Below are 20,989 nucleotides of genomic sequence, written 5' to 3'. Positions count from 1 at the left end.
TATATTGAATAGTATATGTGATAGAAATGTGTGATTTTATCATTTTTGAGTAGCTCGCATAAAAAAGTATTTCTCATGAAACTTCACAGACAAGTTGTATACATCCATATGTATATGTGTATTTTTTTCAGAAATTTTGGAACTTAAAAATTTTGATTTTTGATTTTTTTAAAAAAAAGGGATCCATGGAGCTCAATCTCCATTATGCATCTCCGTAGGAAGATGAGATTTAAACCTACCGGCCAAAGTCTTAGCTGTGATCCCATATTGCACGATCATCCAGTTAGGACCAAATGTTGGGTATGGTTGGTTTGAGCCCCCCGAGCTAGCCCCACCAAAATTTAGGTGCGACCAAAGTAGATGGTGTCAAAATTTTAGCAAGTTGTTATTGTTTAGGTTATAACCATTGTATCCTAAATTCCTAATATCGAAAGGCAGACTAAAAAGTTTGAATTCCACGGGATATTTTGTTCAACAGTTGTAGTTAATATTTCGGCTACAACTTGATTTTGATATTATTATGCACTAATATACCTTCATGTTCCACCATGCCATCATAGTATGTTTCTAGTTTCTAGTTTCTATTTCTCGTAATACCAAGTTAAGGTATCATGTGTAGTACCTTAACAAATATTTATGTGAAATGCTCTGAACTTTTTCCACATGAAAAGTACTACACCAAACTGCTCATGTCAAAGTTAGACATTTTTAAATCATTTTCAATTAATCAGGCGTAATGAATTTCTTGATCATGTAAAAAAGTGATTTTTAGCTATTTATTGGAGATAATTCAAATTTGAACTACAAGTATCTAAGAAAATCATCTAAATGAAAAAACTCATATTTAAGTAAATCTATAACTTTTTAGCTCCTATTGAGAACATAAACAAATTTTCAAATGTTTTCTTAGTAAACTTCAACCCGTTACATGCCTGTTATTGTTTTTAAAATAAAATACAAATGTGGTCTAGAAAATTTGAAACTTGGCATGATCAGGTTATAACCACATTATATCATGTTTAATGGTTCAATCAATTTCACAAAACTTGGATTGTACATTGCTTTTTTGTCAGTCATGCATTTCCCATGTAGACTCATAGCATTCAAAGGCAAAATATGAAGTTTTGACTCTGCGGATCATTTTATTTATCATTTACACCTAAGATTCATTTGACATTATTGCACACTCATATACTGCCATGTTTTATCTTGTTATTGAATAATTTGAAGGATATATGCCCTAGAGGAAATAATAAAGTTGTTATTTTATATTTCCTTATTCATGATAAAGGTTTATTATTCATGCTAGAATTGTATTGATCAGAAACCTTAATACATGTGTGAATACATAAACAAACACCGTGTCCCTAGTGAGCCTCTACTAGACTAGCTCGTTGATCAAAGATGGTTAAGGTTTCCTAACCATTGACATGAGTTGTCATTTGATAACGGGATCACATCATTGGGAGAATGATGTGATGGACAAGACACATCTGTTAGCTTAGAATAATGATCGTTCAGACTTATTTCTATTGCTTTCTTCATGTCAAATACATATTCCTTCGACTATGAGATTATGCAACTCCCGGATAACGGAGGAATGCCTTGTGTGCTATCAAACGTCACAATGTAACTGGGTGATTATAAAGATGCTCTACATGTATCCCCGAAGGTTTTTGTTGAGTTGGCATAGATCGAGATTAGGATTTGTCACTCCCAGTATAGGAGAGGTATCTCTGGGCCCTCTCGGTAAAACACACCATAAGCTTGCAAGCAAAACGACTAAGGAGTTAGTCACGAGGTGATGTATTATGGAACGAGTAAAGAGACTTGCCGGTAACGAGATTGAACTAGGTATGAAGATACCGACGATCGAATCTCGGGCAAGTAACATACCGATGGACAAAGGGAATTACGTATGTTGTCATAACGGTTCGACCGATAAAGATCTTCGTAGAATATGTAGGAGCCAGTATGGGCATCCAGGTTCCGCTATTGGTTATTGACGGGAGAGTTGTCTCGGTCATGTCTACATAGTTCTCGAACCCGTAGGGTCCACACGCTTAATGTTCAATGAAGATATAATATTATATGAGTTATGTGATTTGGTGACCGAATGTTGTTCGGAGTCCCGGATGAGATCACGGACATGAAGAGGAGTCTCGAAATGGTCGAGAGGTAAAGATTTATATATAGGACAATGGTATTCGGACACCGAAAGTGTTTCGGGGGGTACCGGGTACTTATCAGGTCACCGGAAGGGGTTCCGGACACCCCCGGCAAAAGATATGGGCCTTATGGACCAAGAGGGGAAACGCACCAGCCACAAGGGGCTGGTGCGCCCCCCATATGGGCCGGCCTAAAGAGGAGAAGGAAAGGGGAGAAGGGAAAGGTAATTGTGGATTAGGATTCCCACTTCCTTCCCTCCCCTCCCTCTTTCCTTCCCCCTCCGACAAACATGGCAGGGGGCGCGTCCAAGGGCAGGAGCCCAAGTAGGATTCAGACCTACTTGGGGCGCCCCTTGGCCTCTCCCCTCTCCCTCCCACCTATATATATGAGGAGGGGGTGCCTAGCACACCCCAGACAATTGCCTAGCCGTGTGCGGCGCCCCCTCCACCGTTTACACCCCCGGTCATATTTTCGTAGTGCTTAGGCGAAGCCCTGCAGAGATCACTTCACCATCACCGTCACCACGTCGCCGTGTTGACGGAACTCATCTACTACCTCGAAGTCTTGCTGGATTAAGAAGGCGAGGGACATCACCGAGCTGAACGTGTGCAGAACACGGAGGTGTCATGCATTCGGTACTTGATCGGTTGAAGCGCGAAGAAGTTCAGCTACATCAACCATGTTGTGAAACGCTTCCGCTTACGGTCTACGAGGGTAGGTAGACACACTCTCCCCCTCGTTGCTATGCACCTCCATGAATAAATCATTGCGTGTGCGTAGATTTTTTTGTTTTCCATGCAACGATTTCCAATATAATTTGTATTTCCCCCTTTTTGGAAAACCAATTTAAGGTACAATATGTGCATTCCAAAATTATTTATCTAAAATGCTCCAAACTTTTTCTACATGGAACATAATACATTATAGTGTTCATGTCAGATTTATGCATTTTTCTGAATTTATTTGCTATTATTTACACATTAAATGAATTTTTAGCTATTTACGGGATATAATTGAAATTTGAACTACAAGTACGTAAACTAAGACCTTGGAATGAAAAAATAAACCTGGTTAAGTACATATAATATATAAAAATTTCCATATATTATTCATTTTTTTTCAATTTCATATAAATTGGATATTATTTTTACAAGACTGTGCCAGTTTATTAAATATTTTCCTGGAAAAATAAATAGAGAAAAAGGTACTTTATTGGGTTAGTTCATTTCCCTTATTGGCCCATGGCCTTTTTTCAACAAAAGGTAATATATTAATATCAAGATGATATCAAGTACACTCGGCCTCTGCAACAACTCAATGCCACGAGTAACTCGAGGCATCAAGGATGCACACAGCCAAAAAGAAAAAAGAAAAAATAACAAAAGAAAAAAAAGATCTAAGGCACGCCGTAACCAACAACGATACCAAGCACTACCGTGACAACACACAGGCTGCGAGTAGGTTCTCCAAAAGCAACGTCTTCAAGAAGATAAAGACACACAAGTGTCACCGTTGCCGGATTCAGTCAAATACTAAATCCTGAGTTTTCACCCTGAGAGAAGAACCGAGCAACATCATGCAATGCCTTCAACAAGGTAACGATATCGAAATACCGCCATTGCCAGGTATGACCGGCGAAGGACACACCATGGGTTTTCACCCTGAAACTCCAGTCCCCGTACTGAAGTAGCACCACCAAACGCAACCACGAAGTGTTGTTGCAACCGCTGGACCAGCCCCTTCATTCCTTCAATCCTTGACAATGCCGAACACAGACAAACGCCCACATGCGTCGTGTTCTAGACCACTCGGCAACGAATATGCATAATTCTCGTGCACAAGGACCATGGAACATCACATCTCAGACTGAATGTTTGGCATTCCATCCATTGTCCATTGCTCACACACACAGTTTTGATGGGAAATGATGTGCTCCTATGAGCTAGTTGACTGGCGACGACGCAACTGCCAGGAACCACCGGAACCCACGATAAGGGCACCTCCGGCAGACCCATGTCATCCTCGCCATCAGCTGATGACAAACTTGGGAAAAGGATCCCTTCAGTTGTCCAGTTGCAGCCGTGGTTGTCCATGTCCCTAATCTGCAGATTGGAATCAGATCGGATCACAGTCAAACCGCAAGTGACTGCCGCCGCCATGGATGGCATCTCCGTCTTCAAATCATGATCCAGCGCCGCACAAGTCGTCGTGGCCAGCACCGCCTAGATCCAATGGCGGCCGCCGCGCTGCCCTAGCAGCCGCTCCAGCCAAGCCACCACCAGAAAGTTGAGGCCGCCGCCCCGATTCCAAGCTCCGCCAAGCGCCAACGCCGTCTAGGGCCGCCATGGCCTAATCATATGATTTAACCGTGTGTCCAAATCATGAGCAGTTTTTACCTTTGTTTCCATATTTCATCATAAAAAGCATCATCCAACTGGGTCTCGTCGACCCACTTTTGTTCTGTGACGATTTTTTTGGAACCATCATGGATTTAGGCCAAACAATGGCAGTTCTTGATAATTCCATGCAAAAGTTGTCATGGAACAATATGTTTCCGGTAATGCGTAGCCTACTCTTGTTTGCACCACGCATTACATCAAGAAACACCTAAATATTCTTATCAAAGGCCATAGACCCCATATGGCAGTGATGGAACATTGGCATTGTCTCACTTCCTCCAAGTAGTACATCCAGAACATGACTAGTACCAGACATGGACAATTCACGGTCCATATACCACCATCCACTATGTATGGTTCTTCTCCAAAGTTCCCTTCCATTCATCCTCTCCTGTATCAATCAATATTTTCTTGTCAAGAGTTACTCGGTAGTCTAGCGGATAAATCAAAGGACTCAAAGAAAGCAAGTTCACTGGGTGTACATTGAACAGTTCAATGCTACTTCTTTTATAAGTCGCGAGGTGACATCAATAGTTTATATTGTTTCACTATGTGCATGGGTGCTAAGTATATGATTCAAACTCAGTTGAGGTACCCACAACATGCTTGGATGATTCAGAATCCAATATCCAAACCGGGAAAAAACTCATGTGTGGATATAGATGCATTTGCAGAATCACGCCATACAGAGTGCCATATCCTTTGTACGGGAGGAATGCAGAATCACGCCATACACGGCGCCATGTCCTTTCTACGGGAGGACAACACATGACATGGCCTGAAGCAAACACACGTCAAAGCACAAAGAAGACACAATCCAACAAAAGAGAAATAGTTGAGGGAACAGGCTAACAATGCTGAAGCAACCATATATCGCAACACAATGATAGAAATGTTCATACATGCATATAGTCGAGGGAGCTTGTGTCTAGTGTTGAGACCTAAAGACAATTTAAAAGGAGCGGCTGGGGATCACGTGACTGATTTTAGTATTTGGGCCAGTCACATTTTTTAGCTGAGGAGATTACATGTGTGTTGTGAAATAAAAATTAGCCTGACGTATCTAGTGATCCTCATTGATTAACTACATGCACATAGTACATAGGTACCAGAAGAACTTTGACACAAGCAGAGGAGACCAGGCGTCGTCGTTGCGATAGCCAGTTAGTGCAAGCCTAGCAAGATTCTTAAGCTCTTGGAGAATTTATCTAGCTACACTACATGCATACAACCGCATGAAGTTTGACTTGTCAAACCCTTATCTTTCTACCCGCAAAAAAGCCTTTACTTTGCTGTATCATTATTTTCATTACATGCTATATTAGTGGCATTGGTATTACCATTTGAGAAGAAAGAAAATGAAAAAAAATCTAAAACAAACATTGACAAAATTTGCACAAAATATACATGAAACTTGCACTATTTTAAAATCTGCAGGAATAAATATATATAAGTGGATTTTTTGCAAAGAAAATCTAAGAACAATTGAATTAGTAGCATTGGTATTACTCTTAAAATAGAAAAAATAAAATAAAACTAAAATAGTATCAAAATAATGATGTTTGCTGAGAAATAATGAATCAGTGATATTGATATTTCCCTTTAAGAAGAAGAAAATTCTAAAAAAATAAGAAACTTGAACACAACTATGCATCAAAATTGCACTTTTTGTAATATGCACAGAATAATTATATAATACTAAAATTTTGCACATATTATATATTATTTGTATTTATATGTTTACACTCACCCAACATCCCAAAAGTACTCACAAAAAAACCAACTATAATAAATAAATGAAAAATACAGAAGAAAAAACGCATAAAAACAAAAAAAACAAATGAGAAAGAAGAAGGCTGTGTTGCAGTGGAATGGGCTTCGGCCCGTTAAAGAATTGACTGTCCTAAATATAGGGTCAGTAAAAAAAAAACAGCCCAAAACAACACAGAAAAAAGAGATACACACTCTTGAAGCAAAAAAAATCAACGGTCCAGAAATTGACTGACCCAAAATTATTTTTCAGGTGACTTACATCTATATATATCTCCCTAATAATAAAGCACGGGTTGAGTCTGTCGGGTTCACCGTCGCGGCGTTTTTACACAAAGGTCCATGTGGTTTTCTGTATTCAACCCGCAGTCCTACTAATAGGTCAAACTCGAACCGGTATGGGCGAGAAAGAAAAGAAAATAAGCAGTTGCTCGCACGAACCAACCTCCCAATCCCACCTCCACTCCAGCGCGCCGCCACCTCCTGCCACGCCCCGCACCATCGCCACGCGCCACCGGCCCGCCCCCCTTCGCCGCACGCCGCCGGCCCCCCCATCGCCGCGCTCCGCGGGGACCGCCTGCCGTTGTCGCGCGCTACCATCGTCTACCCCGCCAGCGCACCTATCCCTACCCCAAGTGCCCCACACACGGGGCCTTCCACCGCCGACGATACTCGACGTTGCGGTGACGTATCCCCCCGCCCCTTCTACCATGGCGCCGTCGGACCCTTCCGCTTGGCTCCCGCAGCGAGAGATCAGATCGAGAGAGAGGCCAAGGGGGAGTGTTGGTGCAGAGGTTGGACCGTCACAGGCAAACAAGCCCCCACTCCGATGGACAGAGCCGACACATGCGCTGGACAGAGCCGTCGTACACGCATCTGATCCGGCTGATGCACTTGGCTGTGGGTTAGCTTCTGCTGGATGGTGACAAAGGACATGGAAAATAAGCTTGTGGGGTGCGGCCTGATGGACAGGGAACGAGAGGGTGACGGTGGCCTGAAGATGAAGGGATGGTTGTGGCCTGACCACAAGAGCATGGCCGTGGTGCAAATTCCTCTATATCTTTCCATGGGGCCATGGCTGTTCCAGAGTATGGCAACGGTGCAAAATCAGCTGTCTCCCTGGTCGAAGCAGATGCTCGAGGTCACGTCCAATGTCGCCGCCGAGTTTGCCGGAGGAGCAAAAACATCTGTCGAGCCGTCCAATGTCACCCGCGGCGGCTACAACAGAGGTATGTATCCCCATGAAAACAGCAAGTAGCAGCCTTATGTGCTATGTGTTCTTTGTATAGATGTGTGGTAGTAACCAAGCAGCAGCATGAACAAAATCGCAACAGGCTGCTGCTCTCCTCCCTGACCTCCCTCTATATGAAATAGCAGTATAGCGCAACATCATAATTAGCAACGTCAGAGCAATCTCTGAAAAATAGTTGGGATAATTAAAAAGATTCTAATGCATTTATTTTGGCATATCAGAACATTTAGTGTGTATATATGAGTTCAGCACCAGCTATCATGGTTACGCATCTTGGTTTGGTACCGATCAAGTAGCATCATGCTGATCCCCTATTTGAGTTATTGTTTCTGTCCCGTGTCTCTCTGTCTCCTATTCTGCTCTTGCTTCACAGCATGTTGATTCTAAGATTCCAATAGTATTTGGAAAGTAGCAAATTAATAAGGTAAAAAGGATTATGTGAGGCTAATAATTAAAAGGAAGGATCTGATTGTAGGCTGAATATTTGAAGACGGTTGACTGTATGATCCGAAAAGGAATGATTTGATTATGGGTTGAATATTTGAAGATGGTTGAGGAGGATCGTGTGATCCGGACAAACTTGACCACCATTGACAATGGTGACGAAAAGAAGAATTAGCAACAACAATGTGTCTCTAGAAATGTACAATTTTTTGTTTCTCCCGTTGCAACAATGGCCGTTTGTATCGACGCTAACAACATTTTTTCCTATGGACCTCTGCAGGCCCATAATAAAAGCAAATCACATGTTACCGAGTCAATTAAAGTCTTCCATAAAATGTATTAATATATCAATCAACCGTGTCATCTCATTATTTATGCTTTTTTATTAATATTAATGTTATTTAGAGAGATAAGGCAGTACGTCTTCTTATTACAATTGAAACCATGTTTTAGGACCTCTAGAGCTTGATACCTACTATTTTTGTTTTCTAGAATTGTTTGTGTAAAATGCCGGTATTTCCACTTTTTTTATTTTGTTAATATTGTGTGACAGCGGCACGAATCGCTGACAATTGGTGCTCACCAGCAACGCAGCACATGCCAACACCACATCTACAACCATCATGGAATATATTTCAAGTCGGGAGAAGATAACCAGTTCTATTTTAACTTAGAATATGGCAATGAATCATAGCTCTATATAGAAAATTCAAGTTCATTTGGAATCCTATATAACTTCCTATTGTGTGGGTCTAAAATTTTGGTGCGCATTAAATTTCGCATGAACTATCATTGTGTTTTGCTCATCTAATTCTAACTAAATTTAAATACACATCAATTGTGTCTCCCGTAGCAACGCACGGGCATTTTTGCTAGTATCTATATCTATATCTATATTCTATATCTAATATTAAAGGACGGATTGTTTCTCCACTATTTTTGGTCCATCAGATTTTTTTTCGTACGTTTTATGTTTCTCGTCCGTCCATCCGTCGCCGTTTTGCGTTAAAAAAATATATATTGCTTTTGCTGGGACTCAAAGCCCTGCCCTCTTATGTTCGGCCGCAACCAGTCCGCCTACCCACAACGTGTTAACAGGATGGAGGAATATTATCTTATATGCTATTCTCCCGCGCGCCCTATTGGGCCGGCCCATTAGCAGCGAGGACTATCCTTTTTTTTCTTCATTAAATAATTTGGGATTTCAGAAAAGTTCTAAATTAAAAAAATTGAATTTTAAAAACCTCAAGTAGTAAATTTTTTATGAATTTTAACAAAAGTTCTGCAAATTCAAAACATGTTCATGAATTTTTAAAACAATTCACAAAAATAAAAAATGATCGTGAATTTCAGAAAAAAAAGTTCATCGATTCAAAATATTCATGCATAAAAAATAATGTTCGTAAAAAAAATGTTCATTAATTTCAAAAAAAATCACCAATTCCGAAAATGTGTACCTATTTAAAAAAATGTTCACAAGTTATAAAAAATGTTCATCCATTCAAACAATAATCATCGTGCTCTGTAAGAAAATTATCCAATTACTCACAACAATATTAATCGAGATGCCGTCAACCTCCTATATTTTGTTGATGCTTTAATTGTTGTTGTTGGCTGCACGCAACATGATCCGTGCCCTCCATGGTCATGAACCAGATGTTGCAAACTCCGTCATCGCCTCGATGAGGTCATCGAAATTTTGCTCCGATGTAAAGTTCCTGTCACTTTGTTGCCCTAATCCCATTTTTATGTATACTAATTATTATATATTAATATTAAAGGAAGGAAGGATTCTTCCGTCCAATTATAGTTTCGGCCGTCATCTATATACCAATGTACCACACACCTTTTATGTTTCTCCGACACGTGGGCTGAGCTAGGCTGCTCCACTCTTTTTTCTTTCTTCGATTCAATTGTGGAGCAACGAAAAATAATACGTTTCTATTTCTCCCCTAAGTCGGCCAAGATGGGCTTATTCCGAAACAATTTTTTTGTTCTTCTCATTTGATTGTGGCATGGAGGTGAGAATGACATTACGAAGCCGCAAACTGAACTATGACCATTTTGCAAAGATTGTATGATTGAAAGCATAATTATTTTTCATCTTGGGAATAATTGTGGTGGATCATAAATTAAATAATGTTTTATACTTTAGTCTATGCTAGGAAAGTTAAATTTTCTCCCGTTGCAACGCACGGGCATTTTTGCTAGTATAGCTAAAGTGCAGTTTAAAGGAAACGAGTAATCTAAAGATCAACACAAATAAAGGAGCAAACATCATCTTGTAAGAAGCTTTAGTATTGCTTGAACAATTTAAACCAAAGATTTAGCTTATCGCAGATGGTATAGCTCCAACCTTACACACACTGAAAAAGTAGAGATGGAGTACTAGGCATACCAGTGCGTATCGATCTACTGAAAGATATACGCACTACACACGGACGCTTAATCATCAAGACAAACTGACTGCTCCATTATTGGCGATATATAAGCAACGCAAACGGCCAACACACGAACGGCGCGCGCGAGACGAAACTAAGCAGTGGGTGCGTGGCCTGCCCTCCCGTGCAGCTACAGGGCGAAAGCGGCGGCAGCCGCTGCCGCTCCGGCAGTGCGGAGGATCTGGAAGTAGAGCTTCGGCTTGGCCGCAAACGCCGCACGGGAGATGAGGAAACCGGCGGCCCCGGGTGCTGCCATGGTGGCGGCGGTGGCGGTGGCCGCGGCCGCGGGCCAGAGGAAGTAGGCGCCGACGGCGCTCCCGACGAGGCCGAGCCCCGCGACGACCGCGCTGGAGGCGTTCACCTCGGCCAGCTTCTGGCGGACGAGCTCACGTAGCCTGGCAGCAAGCGACCCGGTGGCGGCGACGTCCTCCTCCTCGTCCTCGAGGAGTTGATAGGCGTCGTCGTCGCCCTCCTGGTTCTCCTGGAGGCAACTGTCGTCGTCGTAGTAGTACCGGTAATCGTCTTCGTAGAACACGAGCGGTGGAGGCGGCGTGGGAAGAGGGCTCGGGCCGAGGGCTGCCGAGGAAGGGTCCAGCAGGCCACTCGTGTCCATCTCGGCTGTCTTGATTTCCCCTTGGTGGTGGCCATCTTGGTTTCCGGCTGCAGCTAGTAGGGAGGCGGACTCGCACATGGTTTCAGAAGAAGAAATACTAGCTCACTCAGTCACTGGCAGTGTGCGTGTGAGTGAGCAGCAGCTAGCTAAGGTCTGTTTATGTAGAGAGGGACGGCAGGAGTCCGTACGAATAGTTGGTTGTGTGTGCCGACGACTTCCTGTGGAGTCTCTACGGGCGGATCAGTGACTCTAGTTGGTGGGTCCAACGCTCAACGAGTGGATGCGGGAATCACGGCGATGGATGGCCCGGTCACCCCGCCCCTGCGTTTGATCGGCGATCGTGGTGGAGCCCGGCTGCCCCCGTCCGAATCTTCCCTCCCTACTCCAATCCAAAGCTAAAGCTAATGAAGCACTAGTAGCCTGAAAAGAAACCACATCCATGTGTACTAGGGCGCTCATACTTCACGGTTAAGCAACACCAATTTACGAAAAGTGAAATAAATTCTATAGCGCGCTTTATGCTCCGTAGAGGGGTGAAAGTGGCACTACCGCTGAAATGTGAGTGCATTCCTCGATCTGACCTCTCACAAGGGGGAGCTACTCAAGCTAGATCATGACATGAAGTTGTATTTGTTGTGTTTATTGGCACAAATAGCCTCACAGCAAGTTCGTAGTTCTCTGCTTTCTATTTTTGAGGGTTCGTAGTTCCCTGCATGGCCGAACCAGTGCACCCAACTTACGTTGCACATTTTTAAAATGTCTAAAAAAATTAGCTCATTCACACAACATCAATGTAGGCTGTCATAAAATTTGAAGTCAAAATTCGAAACATAGCTTCAAAAACAAAAGACAAATTAATCACTGAATAGTAGTACATAACATAAGTGTGACTTTAGTTTTTGGCTCATTATGGCATTGACCTCAATTCTGGATCTCAAGAAATGTTTTAAATGTTGTTACACTGATGTTAGGAACCACCAGATCATCAAAACGGACAAGCGAGGGTTTGCAGCAGCGCCGCCGCCGCCAGGAATTTTTTGGTCCCCTCGCATCTTCACAGTACTACGATTTTCGTCATCGTCTAGTGATCATCGTATTTTGTGAGAATAAATTTACTCTCGTTCTTTTGGCGATGTCATGAGGTTAGAGAATTTTCTGTCCTCGCAGATCCGATTATTCGAATCTGATGAGTTTAGGTTGGTGTGTCAAACTTTTTTTGTTGGTTTGATTCTTCGTGAAGTTGAAGTGTTTCATCGACATCATGGTGAAGATTTTGTGATCCGACGTCCTGCACTTCTAGGGGATCATCCCCGGCCCAAGTACGTTCACCGATCAAGGCTTCCCATCTTTTTGGATGGGGACTCAAGGTGCTTTCAAAAACCATTATTGGTAATGTTCGTGCGGGTGAAAGAGTGGCAATATCGGTGCTCCAGTCCAATTGCAGCCTTTTTACCGAAGTCTTTGGAGTATTTCTTTTAACAGAGATTGATGCAGCGAAGAAGGTGTTTCCAATAGTTATCATTGTAATTTGTAGTCATAGGAGTTACTTTGTATTTTCTTGGATTTTAGATCCGAATAAGTGTACCTGTAATTGTTATAAGTATGAATAAAATTGCAGGTGTTTCTAAAAAAAACATACACTGATGTTGTGTCAATGTGCGAGATTTTTCTTTTCAATTTCTTAAAATGTTCTATGGCATCCGGTGCACTGGTAGCACCACAAGTGTGGGTGCACCGGATACATTTCCCATCGGGACCTCCTATGGACCTGCGAGCAAACGCGCTCCAATCCGTGTCATTTTGGGCCGGCCCAGTGTGAGGTGCGCGGCACATTCATTTTTTTTTCATTTTTTGCTTTTCTTTTCTACAAAATTCATAGAATGTTCACCAAAAGTTGATAAAAGTATAAGAATTTGATTAGACAATGTTGCGAAATCTACAAATACTTCGTGAATTCAAAATAAATCATGAAACCAAAAAATGTTCACGAATTTGGAAAACATTCATGAATTTAGAAGTGTTCAAAGATTTAGAAAATATTCTTAAGTTCGAAAATGTGCAGGAGTTCAAAAAATATTTCTGAATTCAAAAAATGTTTGAAGATTAAGAAAATATTCATAAGTTCGAAAAAAATATGCACCAGTTCAAAAAATATTCATGAATTCAAAAACATTAGCGGATTTGAAAAATATTCACAAATAAAGTTCATAAATTTTTAAGTCATGAATTTAAAATATGTTCGTAAATACAAAATGTGACAATATAAAAAATCATGAATTGAAAAAACGTCTGAGATTTCAAAAAATGTTTGAGAATTCAACAACTATTATCAAATTTGAAAATTGTTGATGAATATAAAAGGTGTTATGGGATTCAACAAATGTTCATGAACTCAAAAAATATTTGTGATTATGTAATGTTTTCATGAATCTAAAAATTGTCCGTGAATTCCAAAATTGTACATCAATTTGAAAAAAATTGTGATTTAAAAAACGTTCATCAATTCAAAAAGTGTTGATGATTTTGAAAAATGTTCACAAATTCCAAATTGTGCCCGTGAATTAAATGTTCTTTCATCATTTTGAAACATGTTCAGAAATACAAACAATGTTCACGTCCTCGGAAATTGTTCACAAATTCAAAACATGTTCAAAATTTCATGAAAATTGTTTGTGAATCCTAAAATGATCCCAAATTTTGGAAATGTTTCCATTTTCGTAAAGAATATGAGCTGGAAAAATGTTAAAATATTCATAATTTCGAAAATTGAAAAAAGAAAAAGAAAAGGAAAAGCCCCAGAAAAAGTGGAGGAAAAACCCCGGCCAAAGAAGGGTCTAGAACCATCCCAAAACCAATATAAAACAAACTCTAAAGATAGCGTAAAATGAGATGAGCCGGGTGGTACCTGGCTGGACGGCTTGTCGTGTGCATAGCCGTCCAGCCAATGTTTGCACGACTCTGAAAATAGCCCAGCCGCAGATTTACTGTCGTCCTCAAATCGGCTAAGGAAACATCGTCCGTATAGTAGTTTCATATTTCTTCCCTAAAAAAAAGAGTAGTTTCGTATTCTTTTACAAGGTTTAAGGTCCTCCCAGACATCTCGATTGTGATTTACTTGGGAACCTGGCGCTCGAAGTCGCCTGTTTATAGAGTTTTTTTTTCCGGAAAAACTTTTTCTTTTTTTCAGGAAAAACTTTCAATCTATTCATCTTCAATCATGGTAGTACAACGAACACTAGAAATAATAAAAATTACATCCAGATCCGTAGACCACTTAGCGACGACTACAAGCGAGCCGAAGGCGCGCCGCTGTCATCGCCCCTCCCTCGCCGGAGCCAGGCACACCTTGTTGTAGTAGACAGTCGGGAAGTCGTCGTGTTAAAGCCCCGTAGAACCAACGCACCAGAACAGCAACCGCCGCGGACGAAGAGTGTAGATCAAAAGGATCAAACCTGAAAACACACGAGCGAAGACGAACGACGAACAGATCCAAGCAAATTCACCAAAGACAGATTCGTAGACCACCTAGCGACGACTACAAGCACTGAAGCGAGCCGAAGGCGCGCCGCTGTCATCGCCCCTCCCTCGGCGGAGCCAGGCACACCTTGTTGTAGTAGACAGTCGGGAAGTCGTCGTGTTAAAGCCCCGTAGAACCAACGCACCAGAACAGCAACCGCCGCGGACGAAGAGTGTAGATCAAAAGGATCAAACCTGAAAACACACGACCGAAGACGAACGACGAACAGATCCAAGCAAATTCACCAAAGACAGATCCGTAGACCACCTAGCGACGACTACAAGCACTGAAGCGAGCCGAAGGCGCGCCGCTGTCATCGCCCCTCCCTCGCCGGAGCCAGGCACACCTTGTTGTAGTAGACAGTCGGGAAGTCGTCGTGCTAAAGCCCCGTAGAACCAACGCACCAGAACAGCAACCGCCGCGGACGAAGAGTGTAGATCAAAAGGATCCAACCTGAAAATACACGAGCGAAGACGAACGACGAACATATCCAAGCAAATTCACCAAAGACAGATCCGTAGACCACCTAGCGACGACTACAAGCACTGAAGCGAGCCGAAGGCGCGCCGCTGTCATCGCCCCTCCCTCGCCGGAGCCAGGCACACCTTGTTGTAGTAGACAGTCGGGAAGTCGTCGTGCTAAAGCCCCGTAGAACCAACGCACCAGAACAGCAACCGCCGCAGACGAAGAGTGTAGATCAAAAGGATCCAACCTGAAAACACACGAGCGAAGACGAACGACGAACAGATCCAAGCAAATTCACCAAAGACAGATCCGTAGACCACCTAGCGGCGACTACAAGCACTGAAGCGAGCCGAAGGCGCGCCGCTGTCATCGCCCCTCCCTCGCCGGAGCCAGGCACACCTTGTTGTAGTAGACAGTCGGGAAGTCGTCGTGCTAAAGCCCCGTAGAACCAATGCACCAGAACAGCAACCGCCGCGGACGAAGAGTGTGGATCAAAAGGATCCAACCTGAAAACACACGAGCGAAGATGAACGACGAACAGATCCAAGCAAATTCACCAAAGACAGATCCGCCGGAGACACAACTCCACACGCCCACCGACGATGCAAGACGCATCACCGGAACGGGGGCTAGGCAGGGAGACCTTTATTCCATTTTCAGGGAGCCGTCACCGTCTCGCCTTCCTGAGCAGGACACAAACCCTAACAAAAGCTCGAAAAAAGATCTAAAAACGGAGCCCTCCCACCGGCAAGGGCCGAGATCCACTCCGCCTCCATGGCCATAGAACCACCGGAGACGGGATGGACCGGCGCCGGCGCCGGTGGGAGGCAGAAAGCTAGGGTTAGGGTTCTTGGAGGCGGCGGCTAGGTGTGCGTCCGGATGTTGCAGCTTTTACTTGACTAGGTTGAAAGGTGGAGCTACTTCGGAAAAACTTTCAATCTATTCATCTTTAATCAAGGCAGTACAACGAATACCAGAAATAAAAATTACATCCAGATTCGTAGACCACCTAGCGACGACTACAAGCACCGAAGCGAGCTGAAGGCGCGCCGCCGTCATCACCCCTCCATCACCGGAGCCGGACACAACTTGTTGTAGTAGACAGTCGGAAAGTCGTCGTGCTAAGGCCCCATAGGACCAGCAACCCAGAACAGCAACCGCCGCCGATGAAAAATAACGTAGATCGGAAGGATCCAAACCGAAGACACACGAACGTAGACGAACAACGACGAGATCAGAGCAAATCCACCAAAGATAGATCTGCCGAAGATACAACTCCACACGTCCACCAACGATGCTAGACGCACCGCCGGAACGGGGCTAGGCGGGGAGACCTTTATTAGAGTTTCTAAAGTCCAAGTAAATGGATTATGCATTTTTGCCTGGGATAGAAACTCCGATGCACATTGCAGATCCTAGTAAATTCAAACCACGCACACCCACGCCTGCGCACAGATGTGTTGAAATATAGAGCGAAATGTCGTTGGCATCACAGCTAGAGCTCGCATCAACTCCACAAGTTAAAGCAACTATGTGCCATCAGTCATCACGACAACGAAGTTCAGACTGCAAGTAACACGTAACACATCTCAGACCCATCCAATCATCCACCAGGATAACACAATATAAAGCAGGGACCATGCATGTTTAACCTGTCGAAGCTGATCACAGCGGCCCAAGGAAATCACCAGCCATCGTCGCGAGGAGCCGGAACTGGCGATCTGCTTCCATCCAGCAGAACCCCATGACCTTGAAGCGCACGATGGTGTACTTCTCCAGCTTCGAGTAGTCCTTCATGAACATGGGGTTCTCGCCGGCCATGTACTTGTAGTCGCTCATTGACTTCGCCGACATGAAGATGTTTTCCATTGGCCCAGATTTGAGGAACACGCCATGCTTGAGGATCTTCTCCACGGAGCCGACCATGATCTCACCCTTCATAGGCCTCTGAGTGATGCAGGTGAATGTGACCGGGAAAAGAACACCTCCGGTCAGCTCACGAATTTTCCCATCAGATATCTCCTTCAGCCCATTGACAGCAATGTAGTAGCCATGCTCCTTGGAGGCCTTCCTGTTGGTTACGTCCTCCAGAAGACGCACAATGATAGACTTGCGGAGCAGCAGACCCTTGGGGCTCAGCTGACCAGCTGAGATCAGTACATTCCAGCACATCTCTGCCTGAAGGAAAACCATGGTTGACTACCTGCCAAAAGTCAAATTTAAACATGAACATCAGCCTTCAAGTGGTGCAACAATCCTTCAATGAATATTATGCTTCGTTCTTAAGGATTACAGGGCAGAAAAACAAAAACGAGATTTCCTTCTGTTATATAGGGCAACCCATTGCAAATTTACTGTCCATAAACAAACAACAAATCAAACTATCAGCAACAAATAAAATACTACTCCCTCCCTAAAAGTAGTGATCTAAATGCTCTTATATTTCTTTACAAGAGTGAGTACTCCCTACGATCCAAAATAAGTTTCACAGTTTTGAACTGGAGTTAGTTCAAAACTGCAACACTTATTAGGATCGGAGGTGGTAGTAAAGAGGGGGAAATGTAAAGGACAAAGTGTTTCTACTTGACATTTCCTACAGATGAACACAGAGCCATGGTGCTTCTACTTTTTATAGAAAACAAAATAATATACTACGCATGCTACAGTGAAAGCTCACATTCATGGTTTTATTTGCTGTGAATTATACACTCTAAGGAATTTAAACCTATTTGCTGTATAACATACACAATTATTCTAAAGAGGGAGCTCTTTGCCAAATTATACAAATTTACCAAAAGAATAGTGTTGAAGCATTCTTGTATGACAATTTCGCACCAACCTCAATACAAACTATAGTTAAGGAAAATAAGAAATCCAAAACAATAAGGTGATTCCCATTTAACCAACGCAGCTACAGCTCAGCAATCAAACACCTCTATACGCAATTGACATGCACACGCAGGCACCAGTGTTTTGGACCGTGTGTGGTCTGTAGCGTTATTGCATACACAAGATCGTCCCGGCTAGTTCATTTGCCTGTGCTTAAGTCAACACTAGAGAGGACATCTCTTGCTGTGGTCTACCATTCCAACTCCCAAGATTCCAACTACTAGATTTCTACTATTATTGATGATAATTTTGGAAGTGGGGTAGCCTACCGTAATGACCAAAAGGCGGGAATGGGTTTACTATTGCTATAAACTTACTGAACATGACCTAATAAATCACAGCTTCCTGCCAGTTAAAAGGAAAATCACAGCTTCTTGCCTGCTCAAATTAGTCAGCTCAAGCTTTTGTTATGAGGGCATGACAGCACTCTTAACATGATCGATTTTACTAAATGAAAAAAAAACACCAGTACATACAAGCACAAAGTCCATTACCGTGCTGTAAACACCAGTTAATTCTTTGTTCAGATTAATGTGCAATTCCGGGATAAGATAACTAACAAAGCAAAATTTTAATGGAAAAAAGGACCCAGATCATATGTCCTTGAAATGCAACATTTCAACCTGGTTCTATAGTCAGGCCCCACAAAAAGAGGGACACTTTCTCACAATGAATTTCAAGGAGGACTTTTGAAGACTCTATAAAAGAATTACTTGCCCTAGTCTCAATACGGGTAGCACATCTTTACCCCGATTCTCAGGAAATACATCAACTAAACTCCTCTCTAGACTCTAGGGGCAGACTTAAAGCACCGGGTGAGGGTTTAGTTAAACCCCACAAAATTTGGGGGGAAACGAGATCGTGTCAAAACCATCATATAAAACACACACAAAAATGGAAGGATTTGGGGGTAAAAGGCAGTAAACCCTAGCAGGATGCGCAGCGGGCGGATCCATCCCGCGCGCCGCCGCCACCCGAGAATTCGATCGCCACGCGCCAAGAGCAAACAATCCGCGACTAACTGGGTTGCTGCCGGAGGGAGAACGAGTTCGATTTGCGAGGTAAAGATTAAGAATCCGCGGCGGGCGAAGGGTTTTCCTACCGTTGGGGTGAAGGATCCGTACCACGCCGCCTCCAGCCGAGTCGAGGGGAGTCCAGTGGAGGAGAAGACCAAGGAGAGGAGGAGAACACGAGTTCGGTGCGCTGGTTCGTTTTTCCCATTTCCTATTCGGCGCTTCAGGCGGCAGTTGCTATTCTGCTAACTGGCGCCCACGCCCGATCCCCCCGTCCCTACTAAAAGGCCCGGCCCACATTTTTTTTGAGGGGTTAAACCAAATTTATTACTCAAAGTCTACGTGGTGTGGGATACAAAACGGATCATGGGGTGCGCCAAACCAGACGTGACGCCCCTGAAAGGCCCGGCCCACATGATCATAGCCGGATTTTTGGGGAAACTTCCCAGTCGTTTTTTTTTTCTATTTTGTTTCTGGTTTATCTGGACCAGGTCTTTTGTTCCGTTTCTATTTTTTTAAGTTTTCTTTTCCGTTTACTAAATGTGTGAACACTTTTTAAATTTTAATTAGTTATTTTTTAAATTTCGCAAATTTTGTTTTCAAATTTTTTTTGAACTCTTTTGTTCGAATTTTATAATTTGCTTTCTCAAATTTCTGAACTTTTTTAAAAATTCCAGGAAATATTTTACAATTTTTCACAAATTTTCCAATATTTATGAACTTTTCAAAATTCGTGATTTTTTTTCTTCAAATTTGGTGATTTTTTCAAAACGGCAAACTATTTTCAAATTTTGTTAACTTTTTTTAAAATGACATTTTTTAAATTACTGATTTTTTTTAAATATGTTTTTTCCGTTTTAGATCGTGAACGATCAACCGGTCTTCGAACTTTTTCCAAAACTACTTGGTTCTTCGAATTCATGAAACTTTTATTGCACGAATTATTCAGTACAGTAAGAATAGCGAACAAAAACAACAAAGCTCGCGAGCAAGCCTGACGGCTGAGAGGGAATTGGACTGTGGCCCACGAAATAGCATAGCGAGCGCCGACGCCTGAAAAGCCTAGTATGATGCGTAACGGGCAGGGATGCATCCCGTGAGCCGGCGTGACTTGAGAATTCAATCGCCATGCGCCAAGGCAAACAATCTGTGACTAACTAGGTTGTTGCCGAGGGAGAACGAGTTGATTTGCGAGGGAAAGATCAAGAATCCGAGGCGAGCGAAGGGCTTCCTTACCGTTGGGATGAAACACTCACACCACGTCGCTTCTAGCTGAGTCGAGGGGAGTCCAGTGGAGGAGAAGACGAAGGGGAGGAGAAGAAGACGAGTGGTTCGGTTCAGTGGGCTGGTTGGTGTGAGCACTAAATTGAGCTTGCAATGATTTTCACATTTCCATTGCATCGCATCAGTGGTTCATTTCAGCTTGGTGAGGTAATAAGGGCTCTAAGAAAACCTGACCAAACGGGTCGTGCTTCATGGGCGAGCCCAAAAGAAGGCGTGCTCAACATAGGATTAAACAAGATGTGTTGGCCCTACCGCGAGCCCTCCTCTTCGGCGTCCTCAGCGTCACTTAGGCTAGTTGGCACTCGAAGGCGAGCAGTAGTGGGCCAGCCCAACATCGTTCACGTCCAGCAAGAAAAATAATCTACAACGTTATTATTCAACGAGATGTGGGGTGCAAACCCGCATGCCTAAGTCATTGGAGTTAGCGCAATAACCACTGCACCGCGATGATGCGTTATATCCAAAAACAACACTATTTGACCCTTGTTTCAATCCTAGTACAAATTATTTGAAACAAGAAAACATAAACTTCAAAAAGAATTCATGAATTTTTAGAAAGTTCATCAATTTTGAAAAATAGTTCCTGGTTTTTTTAAAAATGTTCACAAAAACAAGAAAACTTCATCAATTTTGAGAAAAACATCACAAATTTGAAAAAAGTTCATCAGATTTTAAAAAGCAATTGAAGGAATTGAAAAAAGTTCATCAATTTTGATAAAAAAAAGGTTCGTCG

The 20,989-nt window shown here is 42.8% G+C and overlaps 2 protein-coding genes across 2 annotated transcripts; both read right to left on the bottom strand.

The window, feature by feature from the left end:
* Positions 1-10,314: 10,314 nt before the first annotated feature.
* LOC109751042 (uncharacterized) lies at positions 10,315-12,721 on the bottom strand. The gene has a single exon (XM_020309954.4). The coding sequence runs from the start codon at positions 11,164-11,166 to the stop codon at positions 10,606-10,608; it is 561 nt and encodes a 186-aa protein (XP_020165543.1). The 5' UTR covers positions 11,167-12,721; the 3' UTR covers positions 10,315-10,605.
* Positions 12,722-16,530: 3,809 nt separating this feature from the next.
* Positions 16,531-19,152, bottom strand: LOC109751046 (DNA-directed RNA polymerase V subunit 7-like). The gene is made up of 2 exons (XM_020309960.4): positions 19,062-19,152; positions 16,531-17,273 (listed from the first exon to the last, which is right to left on the bottom strand). The coding sequence occupies exon 2, from the start codon at positions 17,261-17,263 to the stop codon at positions 16,736-16,738; it is 528 nt and encodes a 175-aa protein (XP_020165549.1). The 5' UTR covers positions 17,264-17,273; positions 19,062-19,152; the 3' UTR covers positions 16,531-16,735.
* Positions 19,153-20,989: the final 1,837 nt, after the last annotated feature.

Source organism: Aegilops tauschii, chromosome 1 (genome assembly GCF_002575655.3).
Source record: "Aegilops tauschii subsp. strangulata cultivar AL8/78 chromosome 1, Aet v6.0, whole genome shotgun sequence".
NCBI lineage: Eukaryota > Viridiplantae > Streptophyta > Magnoliopsida > Poales > Poaceae > Aegilops > Aegilops tauschii.
The sequence above is the reverse complement of the archived record's forward strand: the minus strand, read 5'-3'. Positions and strand labels throughout refer to the sequence as shown.

Coding starts and splice junctions, on each gene's coding strand:
- LOC109751046 (XM_020309960.4), bottom strand. CDS start 17,263: ATGGTTTTCCTTCAGGCAGAGATGTGCTGGAATGTACTGATCTCAGCT.
- LOC109751042 (XM_020309954.4), bottom strand. CDS start 11,166: ATGTGCGAGTCCGCCTCCCTACTAGCTGCAGCCGGAAACCAAGATGGC.